We start from the raw sequence: 16,381 nt of genomic DNA, 5'->3' as shown, positions 1-16,381 counted from the left end.
GGTAGCTTCTATCTTCACCTTGCTTGGAGCTATAGAGGAGAGGAGGAGAGGCTAAATGCTAACGCCGTCTGTGCTGTGTTTACGTGACTGAGGGCACGCGTGAAGACCAGGTACACATGAACTCGTCTAAGCTCAGGTAAGAACATATCTCAGTATGTAAAAACGGTGGCCTGTTCCTAAAACAAGATGTCCGCCTCTAACCTGGTGCAGCTCGTCTGAATCCAGAGTTGGCAGCACAGACTTTTTGTGGCAGAAATCTGAAACAGAAACACAGACGTCAGTGGAAATGTTTTGAATGTTTTCGGTGGATACTGAGTTTAGTGTTACCTGCTCCGTGGTAGTGCCACTCCATAGAGTTGTTCCCGTGCAGATTCAGGCACTTGGCCATCGCTCGGTGCCCCTCATGATCCTTCTCCAGATCATCCACGTGCTGTCCCTCTCTCCCTGAGGACAAGAGACAAACCAGGACTGAACCAGGATTTAACCAGACCTAGGGCTGGCCGATAGGGACAAAAAATAAAAGCTTGATTTTTGTTTTTTACTCATTTTTGACGATAACTATTTCAATCGATTTTATTGGAAATAATAAAAGGTCTCCTAATCTTTCATAAGAAGAAAACTGCTCAGAGTTCTGCTCATTAATATAAAGATTCATAATTTATCCTATAATAAGACCCATTAAAAATTTTATTTTTGTTTTAAATATTCTTTGTGTGCTCTCAAAAGTAAAACTTCTTTATAAGCCTTTAGTTTTATTGTTGTGTCCTTGGGCAAGACACTTTACCGACTTGCCTCCAGTGTCTGTGTGTACTGGTGAATGAATGGGAGACTGGTTCCTGACTGTAAAGCGCTTTGGGCCTGACGAAGGTAGAAAAGCACTATTTACCCTTTAATTATAATCTCAAAAGAGCTGTACCTTTATTAAAGATTTCTAATGAGGCTCTGATATCACCTTTTTGTGGTCGATGGGCTGACATCTGGATCATTCATAATTTGAATGCATAGCAGGGTAAACAGGCCCAGAGCCCGAGGACAGTTCCAGAGGAGTTCCTCAGGGTTCTCTGGGCTAACATCTCTTTACTGTCTTTTAATATCGTTGGTCTGGATTACACAGATGCAGTTTCCTCTGTTAGTTGTTGACTGCGTTTTATTGGTTTACTCGATCTCTTGCTGAGATGTGTTCATATTGCAAAAATGTGTTTTTTGGATTCCAGCAGACTTTCACACAGTCTCTGAACACAATTGAAACTAAACTGATGCAATTCACAAAGACAAAAACAATCCTCAGAACATCCTTCCAGTCACTCCTTTAACTCATGTAATACTCAGTTTGAAGACACATGTTGAGGAAATAACTGAAGACATTACGACAAAAATGAGGAAAAAAGCCACTCACTGTATACGAGATAGACGGATCCATATTTCTCGCTTTTGTAGAGCATCTTCATGGTGTTTTTTTCTGAACTTGGCAAGAACTCTGCGGTGCCATTTTCAGTGTATGGCTTCACCTCTCCATCTTTGGTCTCCACTGGAAACATTAGCAAAGAGGAAGAACATGATGACATGTGGCACATGTTTCCGTTATATGGAGGTGGAGGGAGGACAAAAGCGTGTTCATCGGCCTCTGCTGCTTCCTGATCCGCTGAGGAAACCTTTGAAATCTCTTTTGGACTTATCAGGAAACGAAGAGCAGCGACGCTTTCATAAGACTGTACTTTCACCACGTCATGCACAACTGTTTCTGTCAAACCGAGAAGAACGAAAGTGGCCGAGCCGCATTCAACTCACTTGGTCCCACCAAGTCCAGATGGTTGTGTCCCTCGTGGATCTGGGGGAGGGTCAGGTTGAAGGTGTAGGACAAACATTTTGATCCACTGAAAACACAAACACACTTTTAAAGCAAGAAGGCTGCTGCAAAGGAATGACAAAGTCTCAAATGATGCAATAAATTACATGGATTACATTGACAAAAATAAAGAAATGAAATGATAAAATGATTTAAAAAAAAAAAAAAAAATATATATATATATATATATATATATATATATATATATATATATATATATATTGTATATAAAAAATAAAATGAATAAATAAATGAATGAATAAATAAATGAATGAATAAATAAATAAAGCATTCTAATTCTAATGGGCCTATACAGAGAAGTATAGGCCCATGAGAATTAGAATGGGCTTATACTATATGAATTAGAATGGACTCCACAGACCCCACAGAGCTCCAAGCAATCTGATTGTAATGATTGCATCATTACAATCAGAGAAGAGAAGAGAAGTCCTCTAAAAACAGGTACCTAAAACTGCTTTCCAACACCTTACAACTACAATACACAAGCATTTATTACTATACATATAAAGTATGTATATTTTATATGTATATTACTATACATATAAAACAAATTCATTTGTGCGTAAAAGTGTCATCTCCGCTGAATGCTAAATGCGGATAGAAAAAGTGGGTGCTACGGGTCCCAAAGGTGTCGTCCACACACTCCAACACTAGGTTAGTTTTTTTTATTTTGTGGTGTCAGATCATCTTCTTTCTCATCTTTCATTGTGTCTGCAAGAGGAGGATTCTAAAACATTTCCTCGCACTGAATAGCTCTGAATGTTAGTAAACCCTGGATAATGTTCTAAAAGTTAATGCATCTGTTGTCATTGGTCCGACAACCCATTAGTCCGAAAATGTCCCATTGAGCAGAGGTGCCGTTAGTCCGACATCCCTAACCCAGCTGTGTTGTGGAGCAGAGCCATATACAACCACTGGCCCTCACCTTAAAGGCCCTTTACCTGATGTTTTTATTCTAAGCAATGAAATCAGAAGCCACAAAACTAAAATGTTAGTTGTGGTCCAAACTCATTCGTAACTTAGTAATATACTACTATTATATTTGTAGCATCCAAATTCTTTACAGGGATAAGTTTATCGGCACATTTCACAACTTGCTGGGTCACTTTTCAGGATCATTTTCACAAAAATGCGAGAAAAATAGCCCGAAAGTTCATCAAATTTCCCCACAAATGTATGAGTTTACTATATTATACTAAAAAAGGGTAAGATAAATGTCATTCCATTTCTAGAAGTAAAATCAGGTATAGTTCCTTTAAGGTCACTGGATTCTTGCCTGAACCTAATTTTATTTCTCAATCCTTACTCAATGGAACATTTTCGGAATAATGAGACGTCCGACTAATATGTCGACCCCAGATACGACTATTGCTGCCCCAGCATGTTGAAAGGAACGATTTGGTCAAAACTGTAAAGTTTGGAAGTGTGGCTAATATTAGCATAGCGTATCATAAGCCTTGGATATTAAGCCGTTTTTCTTTTAAAATTCTCAAAAAAAGGAAATTATAGCAATGCCACATGTTTACAATTATTACTGGACTTATGAATATTCTTTGAGGCATTAAAAAAGTTAATTTTGACATTGTTTGGTGCTTTGAATGAATGCACTGTTCTGCACCTACAGTCAGATCCAGAAATATTGGGACATCGACTCAATTCTTATGTTTTTGGCTCTATAAACCACCACAAAATGTTTTTAATCAAACAAAACTGCAGACATTCAGCTTTCCTTTTTAATATTTGGTTTCAAATCCTTTGCAGTCAGTTACAGCCTGAAGTCTCGAAGGCTGTAACTGACATCACAGACGCTGGCTTTCATCCCCAGGCCTGCACTGTAAATGTCTTCAGTTCCTGTTTGTTCTAGGGACATTTTCCCTTCAGTTTTGTCTTCAGAAGGTGAAATGCTGCTCAGTTAGATTCAGGTCATTGATTGTGATTGACTTGGCCATTGAATAACATTCCACTTCTTTGCCTTAAAAAAACTCTCTGGTGGCTTTGGCAGCAGCTTGGGGTCATTGTCCATCTGCACTGTGAAGCGGCGTCCGCTTTTGTCAACAGTCACATCATCAACAAATACAAGAGAACCAGTTCCATTGGCCCAGACAAGCCCAGGCCATGACACTGACCACCATGTTTCACTGAGGACGTGGATGTTTTCAATCATGAGCAGGTCCTTTATTTTTCAAGACTTTTCTCTTCAAATCACTCTGGCACAAGTTGATCTTTGTCTCATCTGTCCTAGGACGTTGTTTCAGAACTGTCAAGGCTTTTTAGATGTTTTTTGTCAAACTCTAATCAGCCTGCTGTGTTCGAGGCTCACCAGTGGTTTCACCTTGTGGTTAATGATCTGTTTTCTCTCTGGTGAATCTTCTCTTGATTGTTGACTTTGACTCACATGCACCACCTCCTGTACAGTGTTTTTGATCTGACCTGTGAAAAAGGTCAGATCAAAGAGGTTTTCTTCACCAGGGAAACAATTCTTCAGTTATCCACCACATTTGTCATCCCTGGTCTTCCAGGTCTTTCTGTGTGTTCTTTCTTTTTAATGATGTTCCAAACTGTTGATTTAGCCACGGCTTATATGTTTGCTATCTCTCTAATGGGTTTGTTTGGATTTTTCAGCCTAATAATGGCTTGCTTCACTGATGGTTATAGCTCTTCAATTCATATTGATAATTAACAGCAACAGTATCCAAAAAGCAAATATCACACTTGAAATGAACTCTGGACGTCTCATCTGTTCCTTATAAATGTGATAATGAGGGAAGAGCAAACACCAGAACATGGAACAGCTGAGCAGACACTTGTCCCGTTACTTATGGTCCCCTGAAAAGTGGGAGGCTCACATAAAAACGCTTGTAATTCCTTTACTAAATACTCTCAAATGAAAGCTGAAAGTCTGCAGTTCAAGCACATTTTTGTTTGTTTAATTTAAAATCAATATTTTTTTTCCGTTTTTTTAAAGCCAAAAACAGAAGATTTGAGTCAATGTCCCAATATTTATGGACCTGACTGTAAGTATGACCGCAGTGACTGGTCACTGTTTATATTGTATGTTACGTGGCGCAGTTTTAGCATTTTACCATGAATATTGCTGAAAATGCAAAACATTTCAACAAATGATTACAGTGTCGAGTTTGTACTTACTCGTAGATGTTGCGTTCGTGCACGACCAGGGTGTGATTGTCGGACTGGACGCGGATCTCAATGTGGGAGCTGTTTATCTTCGACATCTCTTCATAGCCCTTCACCTTATCATAGACATTCCAGACCAGCACCCAGTCCCCATGCACCTGCACACAAGAGCGGGTAAAGTCCTGGTTTAGTCCTGGTCCAGTCGTGGTATAGTTCTGGTTTCGACCTGTTTCAGTCCTGGTTTAGTTCTAGTTTAGTCCTGGTCCAGTCCTCATACAGACCTGGTGCAGCTCCTCTGGGCCCAGAGTCTTGTTGCAGACTGTTGGCTCATCGGCCTGGCTGTAGACCAGGACTAGAACCAGACTGAGGACTCCGAGCAGGGACTTCATCTTGACACTGACAGAAGTCTGGCGAGTGCAGTACTTACTTATAGCCCACAGACCGGATCAATCAGAGGGCGGTGTTTGAGTGGACCAATAGGGCAGCTCCTCAGCCGGGTCAGACTGGGTTTTTCTGAGGTCTGGGGTTAAAGAAACCTTCTATGAAAACACGAGACACAGAATGAACAAAGTAGGGCTGTGGAAATAATAATCTATATTAATCTAAAAAGCAGTTATCAGACCCCAAAAATACAATTGTTTTGGTCAATTGTATTGATTGTGTTGGACTTTTAGTTACATTATCTCTTAGCCTTCTAGTCGTGTATTACCCGTCTCCAACAATTCATCCGGTTCTTTTGGATCATACCGTTGATAAATAAAGACATTAAACAGATATAAGAATCATTCATTATTATTGAGAATTGGTATCACACGTAAATACAAACAATAGTTACGCTTCACGAGCAGTAGGTCGTTCCACGTTGAGACAACACAGCGCTGCGGCCCCATGTGAGAGATCTCCGACGCTGCTTTGTCTCTTACACTTTTTATAGACTCCCTGATACCTCCCATGCAAGGGGGCATCTGTTTCTGTGTGTCTGCAGAGTTCATCTCGAATCGCCCAAGGTCGGTTCGAGGTGTTCTCCACATTGTGACAATGTATGTGCAGTGAGCGTGTTTAGGCGTGCGAGCGCTAACTTTCTCCTTTCTCATCGCTTTCTGTAACTTCTTAGTTGCCATCTTTGTACTCTCTGTACTTTCTCTGTCATCATATTTACTTGTTGTTATCTTCCTTGCATTCCAGTTAGTGCTATGGCAGATATTATTTCCTAACAATTGTTACAATTGAACTTTGAACACACACACACACACACACACACACACACACACACACACACCGTGGCCTGCGTTATTGTTTTTTATAATTAGGCCCGAGCAACGGACACGCAGTCCGCAAAATCAATAACGGGGGACGAAAACGCAAGAATTCACGTAGCAAACGTGAACCGATACACAAGTAACAGGTGTCAGACAGTAGTGCTCCGCAAGCTCTAATTTTTTTTTTTTTTTGGGGGGGGGGTCCACGAGAGAAAACAATAAAAGATGGCTCAGTCGCGCCCTCAAACAGGCAGGCATTGAGTCAATGAGAGCCCGGTCGCAAAAAAAAATCATCATACAAAATTTACATTGGCCGGGGACATAGACCACGTCAGGACATATTTTGACCCCGCCCTAAATGCTACAGGAAGTCGGCCATCTTGGCCCAAACCTCAAACCTTCAAAATCGTACCTCTTGAACTTCTGGCCCCTGATCCCCGAGTTTTCAATGAAAAGTCTCAAATTTTGGCCAAAATGTCCCAAAGCCATGTGGCTTTCAAAATCATCATTTCAATTTTTTTTCCATTATTGGGCGTGGTCATGTCAAGGCCGCAACTGAGAGGCCATTTTCAGCAAATTTCAAAGCCTCATATCTTTCACAGACTTTGTCCGATTGGGACGGACTCAATCCGGCGCGCGTGCACATTCCCGACCTGGACCTAATGGTGTGCACGGCAGCCGCTATCGCCAAAAATGCCTTTAAATTGGCTTTTAAGTGGTTTGTAAGTGGCCCGCCCATCCTCCGTGAAAATGGCCAGAGTTCTTTGCCTGGCAGCATGTTGGACTCAGTCAGAGTTTCTCCCTTTATTCACAAAATGATTTGGACGTTTTTGCCAGCAAATTCAGCTTTTTCTGGACTGTACAATCACAGGAAGTTCAGTTAGGCTGTTTCCTGTCCGCCTCTCTCTGTGTTCCTCGTACTATATGGGTCTCACCAAAATATTGCTTCACATATCGAGGGTGCATACTCTCAACAAATCTTTGGGCAATTTACTCTAATTACAAAATGATACAAAATCAGCTCTGATGATCACTCAGCTTGGTAGCTTCATTGGTTGAGTGCAGGGTTCCCATCCGGGAAAAAGGTTGCTGGATCGATCCCAACCTTGACTCTTTTTTTTTTCTTTTGGACTCTGTACTTACTGGGAAGCACATGAATAACTGCCTATGGTTCCACCCTCATTAAAAACAGGGAAAAAACCCTCTCTTCCAGTGGGGTGCTGGGACCTAATTGCAACAAAAGCTTTATCTCCTTTACTTTTTAAAGAGATCTTGGACGATCCAGGAAACATTGGATCGCAGAGCTCTGAGGGGCAAAGACAACAATTCAGATAAATAAGGCAGTGCCAGTGCATGGATGGATTTAAAAACAAGTAATACAATTTTGAAGTCGATTCTAAAAGCAACAGGTAACCAGTGAGAGTGATGTGTCCATGTGGTTTGGCTCCTGAGAGCAGGCGTGCAGCTTCATTTTGGACCATTTGGAGTCTGTGAATCGATGACTGCTTTAAGGTGCGTTCACACCAAACGCGGCAAAGTGTCAGGTTTACATTGAAAATACATGGAGGACGCGCCTCAGGGAGCGTCAAAATATCCCGCAGCGAGTCATGCGCCTCCTGTGCAGCGCGTTTTGAAGCTTTCTGTGCGTGGTAAGCTTTTGACGCCTCCAGGGCGTCCAGCGCAGCCCACGCTAGAGTTGGGAAATGTTGAACTTTTTGGAGAAATTTACGAGCGTCGACCAATCAGGAGCTTTCCCCAACAGTGACGTACGTTGTAGCTGAGCCACCGGGGCAGATCCTATGCCGGTGTAACGTCAAAATACACTTCTTTGTCAAGCTGCACTGACAGAATCAGTGCGCATGTGCACATGTCTTTGTTTCTCATTAAAAACGAGTTATTAACAGCTGGTAAACTTTGTCTTGCATAATATTACGTAACTAAAGAGCAGACGACTCTTTGCTCAGCAACTTTTATTACATTTAAACAGTCATGCTTTCTGATTATTGACAAAACTTGTACTTTTTTTGTTTTTAAAGCCTATATTTTCAACAGACAGATATTTAAAGGCAAATTGTTTTAGCAGTTACGTCATTTACTAATTGCATGTAGAATAGACTGCCTAATTCGACAGTAAAATTTATGAAATTTGCTGAAAAAGCGGAACTCGATGGCAGAATGTAAAATGACTCGATAGTTCTGCACATGCGCAGCAACGAGAAGTAGTGCAACTCGACAAGCCGTCTGTTTCCATTGTACACCGGCCAAGAAAAAAAAAATGAAAACATGTCACGGAGGTTTAGCTTCATTGTGAACTGGAGCTACAGCAGCTCTGGGACTTTTACAAAGACACAGATCAGTGTTTCTTTACCTGAACACCCAGGATTAAAGGCGGCGACAAGAAAACTTATTTCTGTGGTTGAATCTGTGCTGGGAATGTGTTTGGGCCTCGAGGATGAATGTTGTAGCTACGAACACACGCTGTCGTGCGGCCAGAGCGTCAGTGACATTTGTGACAAGTGTCTGACTTCAGGTAAGCACATGTGTCTAACTACGGGCTTTAGGCGCGTTTTTGACGCCCTAAAAGCGTTTGGTGTGCACTCACCTTTAGACCAAAATACAAAGAATTACAATAATCCAATTGAGTCATCATCAATGCGTGGACAACCTGTTCAAACTGGTTTAAAGGCAAGTAGTTTTTGCTACTGCATTGATCTGTTTTTCAAACTGAAATGAACTGTCAATATGAAATCCAAGACTTTTGGCGGATGAACAGCAGTGGGACGCAAGTGGACCAAGAGCACAGCCAGTGAGGTCAGGCTCTTTTCCCTCATTCAAATTTAGAAATTTCAGCGACATCCAGTCTTTGACCTCTTGAAGACATGACAATAAAGTGGCAGATGAGTTACATTTAAGGTCCAAAGGCAAGTAGATCTGTACATCATCTGCAAGCAGTGAAACTGAACGTTGTATTTCTTAAAAATTGAGCCCAGTGGCAGCATGTACAATGAAAACAAAATTGGCCCTAAAATTGAGCCTTGGGGCACCCCGCAGGTACCTTGGGGTACAATTAATGCACATGTCGCAGCCGAGGCTTAACTTGAATAAAAAATGTAGCTACTTTAATAATTAACAACGGCACCTTGGATTCTGGGCCCAAGGAACCACAATTATTTGTTTACAAGGTCACAGGTTCGAGGGGAGCATGAAAATGAACAGACAAAGCAAAGGTTATTATATAAAATAGAATTTATTTTAGTTTTATAGAAAAAGCATTTTTTTCAATTTATAACTACTTTAAAATCGTTTGTTAACAGACACAACCGCATTCACACTCATTCGTATCCACATCCACTCAAACAATGAATAAAAATAAAACAAAATTTAATAATCCTAGTGCACAATGTGGCGCTCTGGGCCAAGCTCCACAACTTGGAGACCAGGATAGGAACGAAGTATTACAGCAGCCGTTGCGTATTCGGGCCACGCAGATGGTGATAGCCTTGTTACCTTGTTTGTGGAGGAGGAGTTTGTGAGACCAGCGGGGAGTTCAGTGAGTTCAGTTCAGTTCGTACGCAGCTTTGACTTGTGCGCCGGATGGGTGCTTACTTTAACCAAGCGACCAGCAGATCGAAGCGACCACGACCATATGAAAAAGGGGAAGTAGGAACAGGATCCGTCAGTTGAAGCATTCCTCACACGATTCGCCCGGTCCTCTCTCAATACGACGGCATTGCACAGCTTGCGCACAGCTTGCGCACAGCTTGCGCACAGCTTGCGCACAGCTTGCGCACAGCTTGCGCACAGCTTGCGCACAGCTTGCGCACAGCTTGCGCACAGCTTGCGCACAGCTTGCGCACAGCTTGCGCACAGCTTGCGCACAGCTTGCGCACAGCGAGTAAATGCTCCCACGCCACAGCCCACGGGGACAGCAGGTAGAGCACGCGCACGGCAGATGTGTGAGCCCAGGAAGACGCCAACATGTAAAGACGCAGACGACGAAAGTGTGGTCCAGTTGCGCGGCTTTACGCCTTGTGCAACTGAATCGCGTGTTTGGTACGAGACGCTGGCCACACGCAGCAGCTCCGTCCCCAGGCTAAGCTACGTCACGTCAGAGGCGAAAGGGAAGGTCGAAGGTGAGATGCGCCCCTAATATAGCATCGGATCTAGCGGTGATTGGTTTGCCAGCGGAAGTGCGTACAACCACACACAGGTAGAAGAAAATCAGAGGCTGGAATCACATCTGCTGAAGCTACAATTAAAAATGTCTGAGATAACACTGCAACAAAATGTCAACACTGAAAGCGACCCATATCTAAAATAGAATATTATTCAAATGTACAATATACAAAAGATGGAACGGAAAAAAGTGAAAAGTTAACAGTGGAGCATTGTGATGAATGATAAAGTTATCTGTCAGAGTTGTTGTTCTGCTGTATGGTATGAATGTCTTCTGTAAAGTTCACTGCCAGAAATGTAAGCAAGAAAGAGTTGGAGAAAGAGTTCTCTTTGTCCGTGATTTCTGGACATCGTTCTCTACTCCACAATCTGTTGATATTAAGTGGAATCCATGTGACCCTGAACTTTAACCAGATTCCCAGTCCCTGCACTGGCCACACAGCCCCACAGCATGACGGAACTGCCGCCAAATGTTACTTTAGATAGCCAGTGTTTATCTTGGAATGCTGTGTTCTTTTTCCGCCCCTTGTTTTGCCCAAATAAGTCTATTTCAGTTTCATCACAGCACCTTACTCCAAAATGAAGCTGGCTTGCCCAAATGTGCTTTATCTCCCACCCTGGCAGGCACCTGGTGAAGTTTGCTGATGATACAACCGTCATGACCCTGTCTGACCATCGACTTCAGGCGGGAGTCCACACACAGCACAAGGTCATTGATTCCGTTTCTGAGCACAAGTATCTGGGTGTGATCTTAGATAACAAGTTAAAGTGGGACAAAAATACAGACCACATCACAAAAAAGGGTCAACAGAGACTCTATTTTGTGAAGAAACTGGTGTCCTTTCAGGTGGATAAAACCATGTTGACAATGTTTTATAATACTTTTGTGGAGAGTGAGTGCTCTGACTTTTTGTATTGTCTGTTGGTACGGGGCCACACGGGGAAAAATAAGTACAGTCGCAAGAAAAATCCTTGGCGTTCCTCTGAAGGGTCTGCAGGACATTTATTTAGCTCGAGCTAGGGCTGTCACGGTGAAAATTTTACCTCACGGTTATTGTGACCAAAATTATCACAGTTTTCGGTATTATCGCGGTATCTTTTTGTGTGTTAATATGTTCAGAAAGCATTGATGGTCCTACACAAACTGAAATAGTTTCAAAAAAGTTTAATAGTGCTTATTGCATTTAAAAAAAAAAAACAGTCTTATCAAAAGTGCAACTTTTCACATCAAAGTAAAGGAACTATAACGATGTGTTGCTGATCGTTTCGAGGATATTACATGTATGTACATTTATAGCGCCAGAAACGAAGAAGAATATTTTTGAACTAGATAAACCGTCTATATCAGGAAAATTGTTCTCAGTTTGTGTCCTTCCAGTGAGCTTTCTGTGACAGTGTGGAGGGCATCTGCCCTCCCCATACCTGTTTCTTGGGGGCGCTCCTCCTCGCGCTCCTCCTTGTGCTCCTCCTCCCGCTCCTCCTCGCGTACCTGGCTTGGCACTGATTGTGGGGTGGAGACCCGAAGTGATTTAGGCCTGGGTTGGCGGATCAGATCCCTCTTGCCTCTTTGCTGGTCTTTTTGTGGGTCCACGAAGTTGCGCCTTGGGAAGCGTTTGCGGTGGCTTCACACGCCGTGGCCACCGTGCAGTACTTACTGCTTTTACTCTACGTTGGTGAGTTTTGTATGCCGCCTGTTATGCACAATTCATGCACACTTGGTGCTCAACTGTGCTCTTTCCAGTGCTCTGGCGCATGTTGACGCCTGGTCGGCTGTCATATTCAGCTGCTGCTTTGGGAATCACCGCTTACTCCTCTCCGGTGAGTTTGGCACATAGTTGCTTCTCATGCCACTGTACTGTGCATGGCAGACACTTACGAGTGTTGTTCTTCCTTCCCCAGTGTCACCGCGGCCCGTAGAGGCTTCGACAAGGTTCGTTGTGCCATCAGCGTGGGACGTTTGGGTAAGCGGCACGTCTTGCCTTGTTGACCCGTCTGGCCGTGCCCTGCCCGTCCTAATTCCTTCTTCCCTATTTAGTGTGGTGCGTATCGCGCACGTTGTTTGCGGAGGCTGGGAGCGCGCCTCCGCCGGGGTCTAGAGACCGATGCTTTCCCTGTTGGTAAGTTGCTGGTTTCTGCCTGGCTCCTCTTTTTTAAATTCTAATCCACGGTGTCCTTACATGGTGCGTTTCCACCATAGCGGGACCAACTGCACCTCCCGCGTCAGCTGGGGATACCGCCTTGGCCCACACCATCTACGCGCTGCTACCAGTAGCGAAATTCCTCCCACCCTGTTGCTTTGGATGACACAATTTGGTAAAACCTTTTGAGTTTTATTTATTTCGACCGAGTTTCCCACAGTTGTTCCCATAACTGTTCCCGTCTGTTCAACGGGAACAGTTCCATGTACATATTGTATATTTTTAACTGTATATAACTGGTGTTTGATTTATTTTGCAATTTGTTTGTTGCATGGTTTTTGTATTTTTGTTTGGGTTGACTTTATTTTGTTCCATTGTGCGATTTTAAAGAACATTGGCCTTTTAACTGTTAAATAAAAATATACATTTCTATATTAAAGGTTTTGTCTCTGCCCTACTTACAAAAGGTAAAACGAACCTGTGTCTGCCTTGTGCAGGGTCCTCGGCCTATCCTAGGTGGCGTTGTTGACAAACTATTGACCTGCATTCCTCACCATGCCACATTTCACTGTGCAGATTTGGGAAAATGCCATCATTATTAATTTCATAAAATTGCGGGGAAAGTGAATCTATTGCGATCTGCCACTGGGAGCCCCGTAACGCATTGCGCCATTGTGCGGAGGTATCCGGACACGGCTTATGCTGGCGGTGGCGCTGCAGCCGCACTATGGAGCGACTCGTTACATTCTCCCTCAACCCAAAGTCCCACATCAGCATTTCAGCTAAAACGCTAACGTTAGCTTACTGCTATAGAGCTGTGGGAGACGGTCACGCAGGTGAGTCAGAGGTTCGAAGTTTTGCTGCTTTAGAGACACTTTTACCTGCACGCTCCTCAAACAGGAAAACTGTCTCTATCAACTGTCCTTCAGCTTTCTTAAAATACACAAAACATACCCAGACTTCAGGCTTGATAGATCCTGCGCTGTCGTGTCGGACATGATTCCAGCTTCGAGAAAGTTTTGTTTTGGTTGTAGCTTAGCCAACACTTAGCCTAAACCGCGGGCGCCATAATCCATAATCCATAATCCATGTATTTTTTCAAAAACAGGACGGTAATTATTATCGTCAACATTTTTACCGGGGTTTACCGCTACACCGGTAACCGTGACATCCCTAGCTCGAGCTCTAGATAAAGCAGATAAAATACCATCGGACTCAAAACATCCTCTGTTTAGAGACTTTGAGCTGCTCCCCTCAGGTCGAAGGCACAGGTGCCCCGCCCGGTCTAAAAACAGGACCATCCATTTTTTTTGTGCCACAAGCCATTTTACAATGAAACAGAGAAGATGGAAAGATCATGAAGTAGCCGATATGTGACTTTTCTTTTTTATTCTGTACAGCTGGTCTGTCAGTGTGTGTTGTTTTTAACATAATGAGGGTGATGGGCCGTGTTTTTTTCTTTACATTTTGTCAATGTTTGGATCTGTCTTTTGTGGTCATTGTTGTCCTTGTGTATTTTTACCAAGGGGACAATACGTTTCTTCTACTACTGATTGAGCCTTTGTGGAAAATGAAATAAAAGACAGTACATGTACTTTCAAGTAAACGTAACTGAGTAGCTGAAACTCCTACAAGGACCGGACGGCCAGGCAGGTTGAAGTACCCATGTGTGGCAGTACGCACTTCCGCTGGCCAAACAATCACCGCTAGAGCTGACTCTATATCAGGGGCGCATCTCACCTTCATCCCTCCGTTTCGCCTCTGACGTCGCGTAGCTTAGCCTGGGGACGGAGCTGCTGCGTTTGGCCGGCGTCTCGCGCCAAACACGCCGTTCAGTTGCACAAGGCGGGGCCGCGCAACTGAACCACGCTCTCGCCGTGTGCGTCCTTGGTGAGTTTACGTGTGGTTTTCATTCATTAAATCTAGTTTGATCTGTCCTAAATTTTCGCCTGGATTTGGAAACCAATCACAGAATGAGGAGGGACGGCAAGATGATGACGCGCTATTCGATATACGGAAGCTTGTAGTTTATTTACGGATAAAAAAGAAAAAGTTTATTTACGGATCCAACATGACAGCAGCAGACACGATGGTATTTCTCGATCGATCAAGCTTTCGGCCGTGTTCAAAATAGTTTAGCTCAAAGGTTTACAGCAGGTATATGACTATGGACGATCGTAAACCACACCTCTCCTACGAGAAAATGAATTGGTGGTGCCCAGACTAAATATCACTTGTGATTTTAGTCTGGTGTTAGCCAGGCTAGTTGTTTGTAGCATGTGGGCGTCTTCCTGAGCTCACGCCTCTGCCGTGCGCGTGCTCTACCTGCCGTCCCCGTGGGCTGTGGCGTGGAGGTTTTTCCTCGCTGTGCGTAGCGCTGTGCAAAGGGGTCATGAGTGCTTCAGTTGACGGTATGTTCTCACAGTGCTTCTCCTTCTAAAACAAGTCATATTTTCATAGGATTCTGCTCCTACCTCCCCTTTCATATGGTCGTGGTCGCTTCGATCTGCTGGTCGCTTGATTAAAGGTTCTATATCATGCAAAATTGACTTTTTGGAGCTTTTAGCCATGTTGTTATGCTATTTCCTTATCAAAAACACCCCCAGAGTGGTTTGTGGCTTCATTCACGCAGCTCTCAGTAATCCTCCTGAATCCTGCTCTCTGAGCAGCTGCTCCTCCCTCTCCTGGTGAACGACTGAGTGTTCAGTTGTGTCGTAACAGCGGAACGGAAGTGCTCGACGTCTGTAATGTAATGTGTTAATTCTATGCTTATGGCCTGATATTAATTTGTAAAACAGCGTTTTCATTATTTCTGTCGTAAGAGAGAAATAAAGAGAAAAATAAAAAAAATAATTAAAAAAAATAAAAAGGACGTGCCCGAGGTGCTTCCAGGTCAGCTGAGGCCAAAACAAACACATCGTGTCTGAACAGATCAGTCATGTTTGCGCTGCAGCTGAAGATGGAGCTCGTTATAACTGGACACATCTGTTCTTTATTCTTAACTAACGATAATGTCACGGACGGAGAAAAAGAAGCGCGTTTGGCTACGAGGACGGGAGTTTATTCAACCTTTTTCAAGAAGAGGCCACTCAGCTGTTTTTTTCTCCGGGATTCAGTGACTTTCACCAAAATATTGTTTTTCTGTGACTGTCTCTGATGGATGTTTGGTGAACCTTCGCCAGAATCAAAGTGGATTAACTTTTATAACCAATGCGAGTCCCATAATGTAAACAGTGATGGACCAGAGGGTGAGTCAATCCAAACGCAGGTTAGCTTGTGTGTGTTAGCATATTAGCTTGTGTGTGTTAGCATATTAGCTTGTGTGTGTTAGCCATTTATGAAGCTGTGTTGCAGATGACAACTCCGTATAACTGCATCTTGAAGTAACTTCACTTATTGCTGTTTATTTATATTACGGTAAAGTTATATGTGCGGAGAGAGGGGGCGGAGTTAACTGAATCGAAGTGTTTTGTCTTCCGGGTTTGAAAAATACCTCCAGAAAACACTTATATTTATCACAAAAATGAGTGCTCCATAATGGTAGAGGTACAATATATCATATAAATGCCTATACTTGACGTTGGAATGGCTAAAATAGCAGGATATAGGACCTTTAAAGTAAGCGCTCACCCGGCGCACAAGTTAAAGCTGTGTACGAACTGAACTGAACTCAGCTGACCAGGGGCTCCTGCACCTGAGTGCGCTCCCCGCTGGTTTCACGAACCACTCCTCCACAAACAAGGTAACAAGGCTATCGCCGTCTGCGTGGCCCGAATACGCAACGGCTGCTGTAATACTGCGTTCCT

At 43.3% G+C, this 16,381-nt stretch overlaps 1 protein-coding gene across 1 annotated transcript in view; it reads right to left on the bottom strand.

Moving 5' to 3' along the window:
- Window positions 1-16,381, bottom strand: part of LOC306973614 (uncharacterized protein) — a gene marked incomplete at its 5' end in the record, with an annotated part of 80,125 nt that overhangs the window by 13,842 nt on the left and 49,902 nt on the right. The window contains one exon of the mRNA XM_079570581.1: window positions 202-257. Within this exon, the coding sequence (XP_079426707.1) occupies window positions 202-257 (56 nt within the window). The remainder of the gene's footprint in view (window positions 1-201; window positions 258-16,381) is intronic.

This window comes from Gobius niger (assembly GCF_951799975.1).
Source record: "Gobius niger genome assembly, chromosome: 14".
Classification (NCBI taxonomy): Eukaryota; Metazoa; Chordata; class Actinopteri; order Gobiiformes; family Gobiidae; genus Gobius; species Gobius niger.
This window is presented reverse-complemented; position numbering and strand designations above follow the sequence as displayed.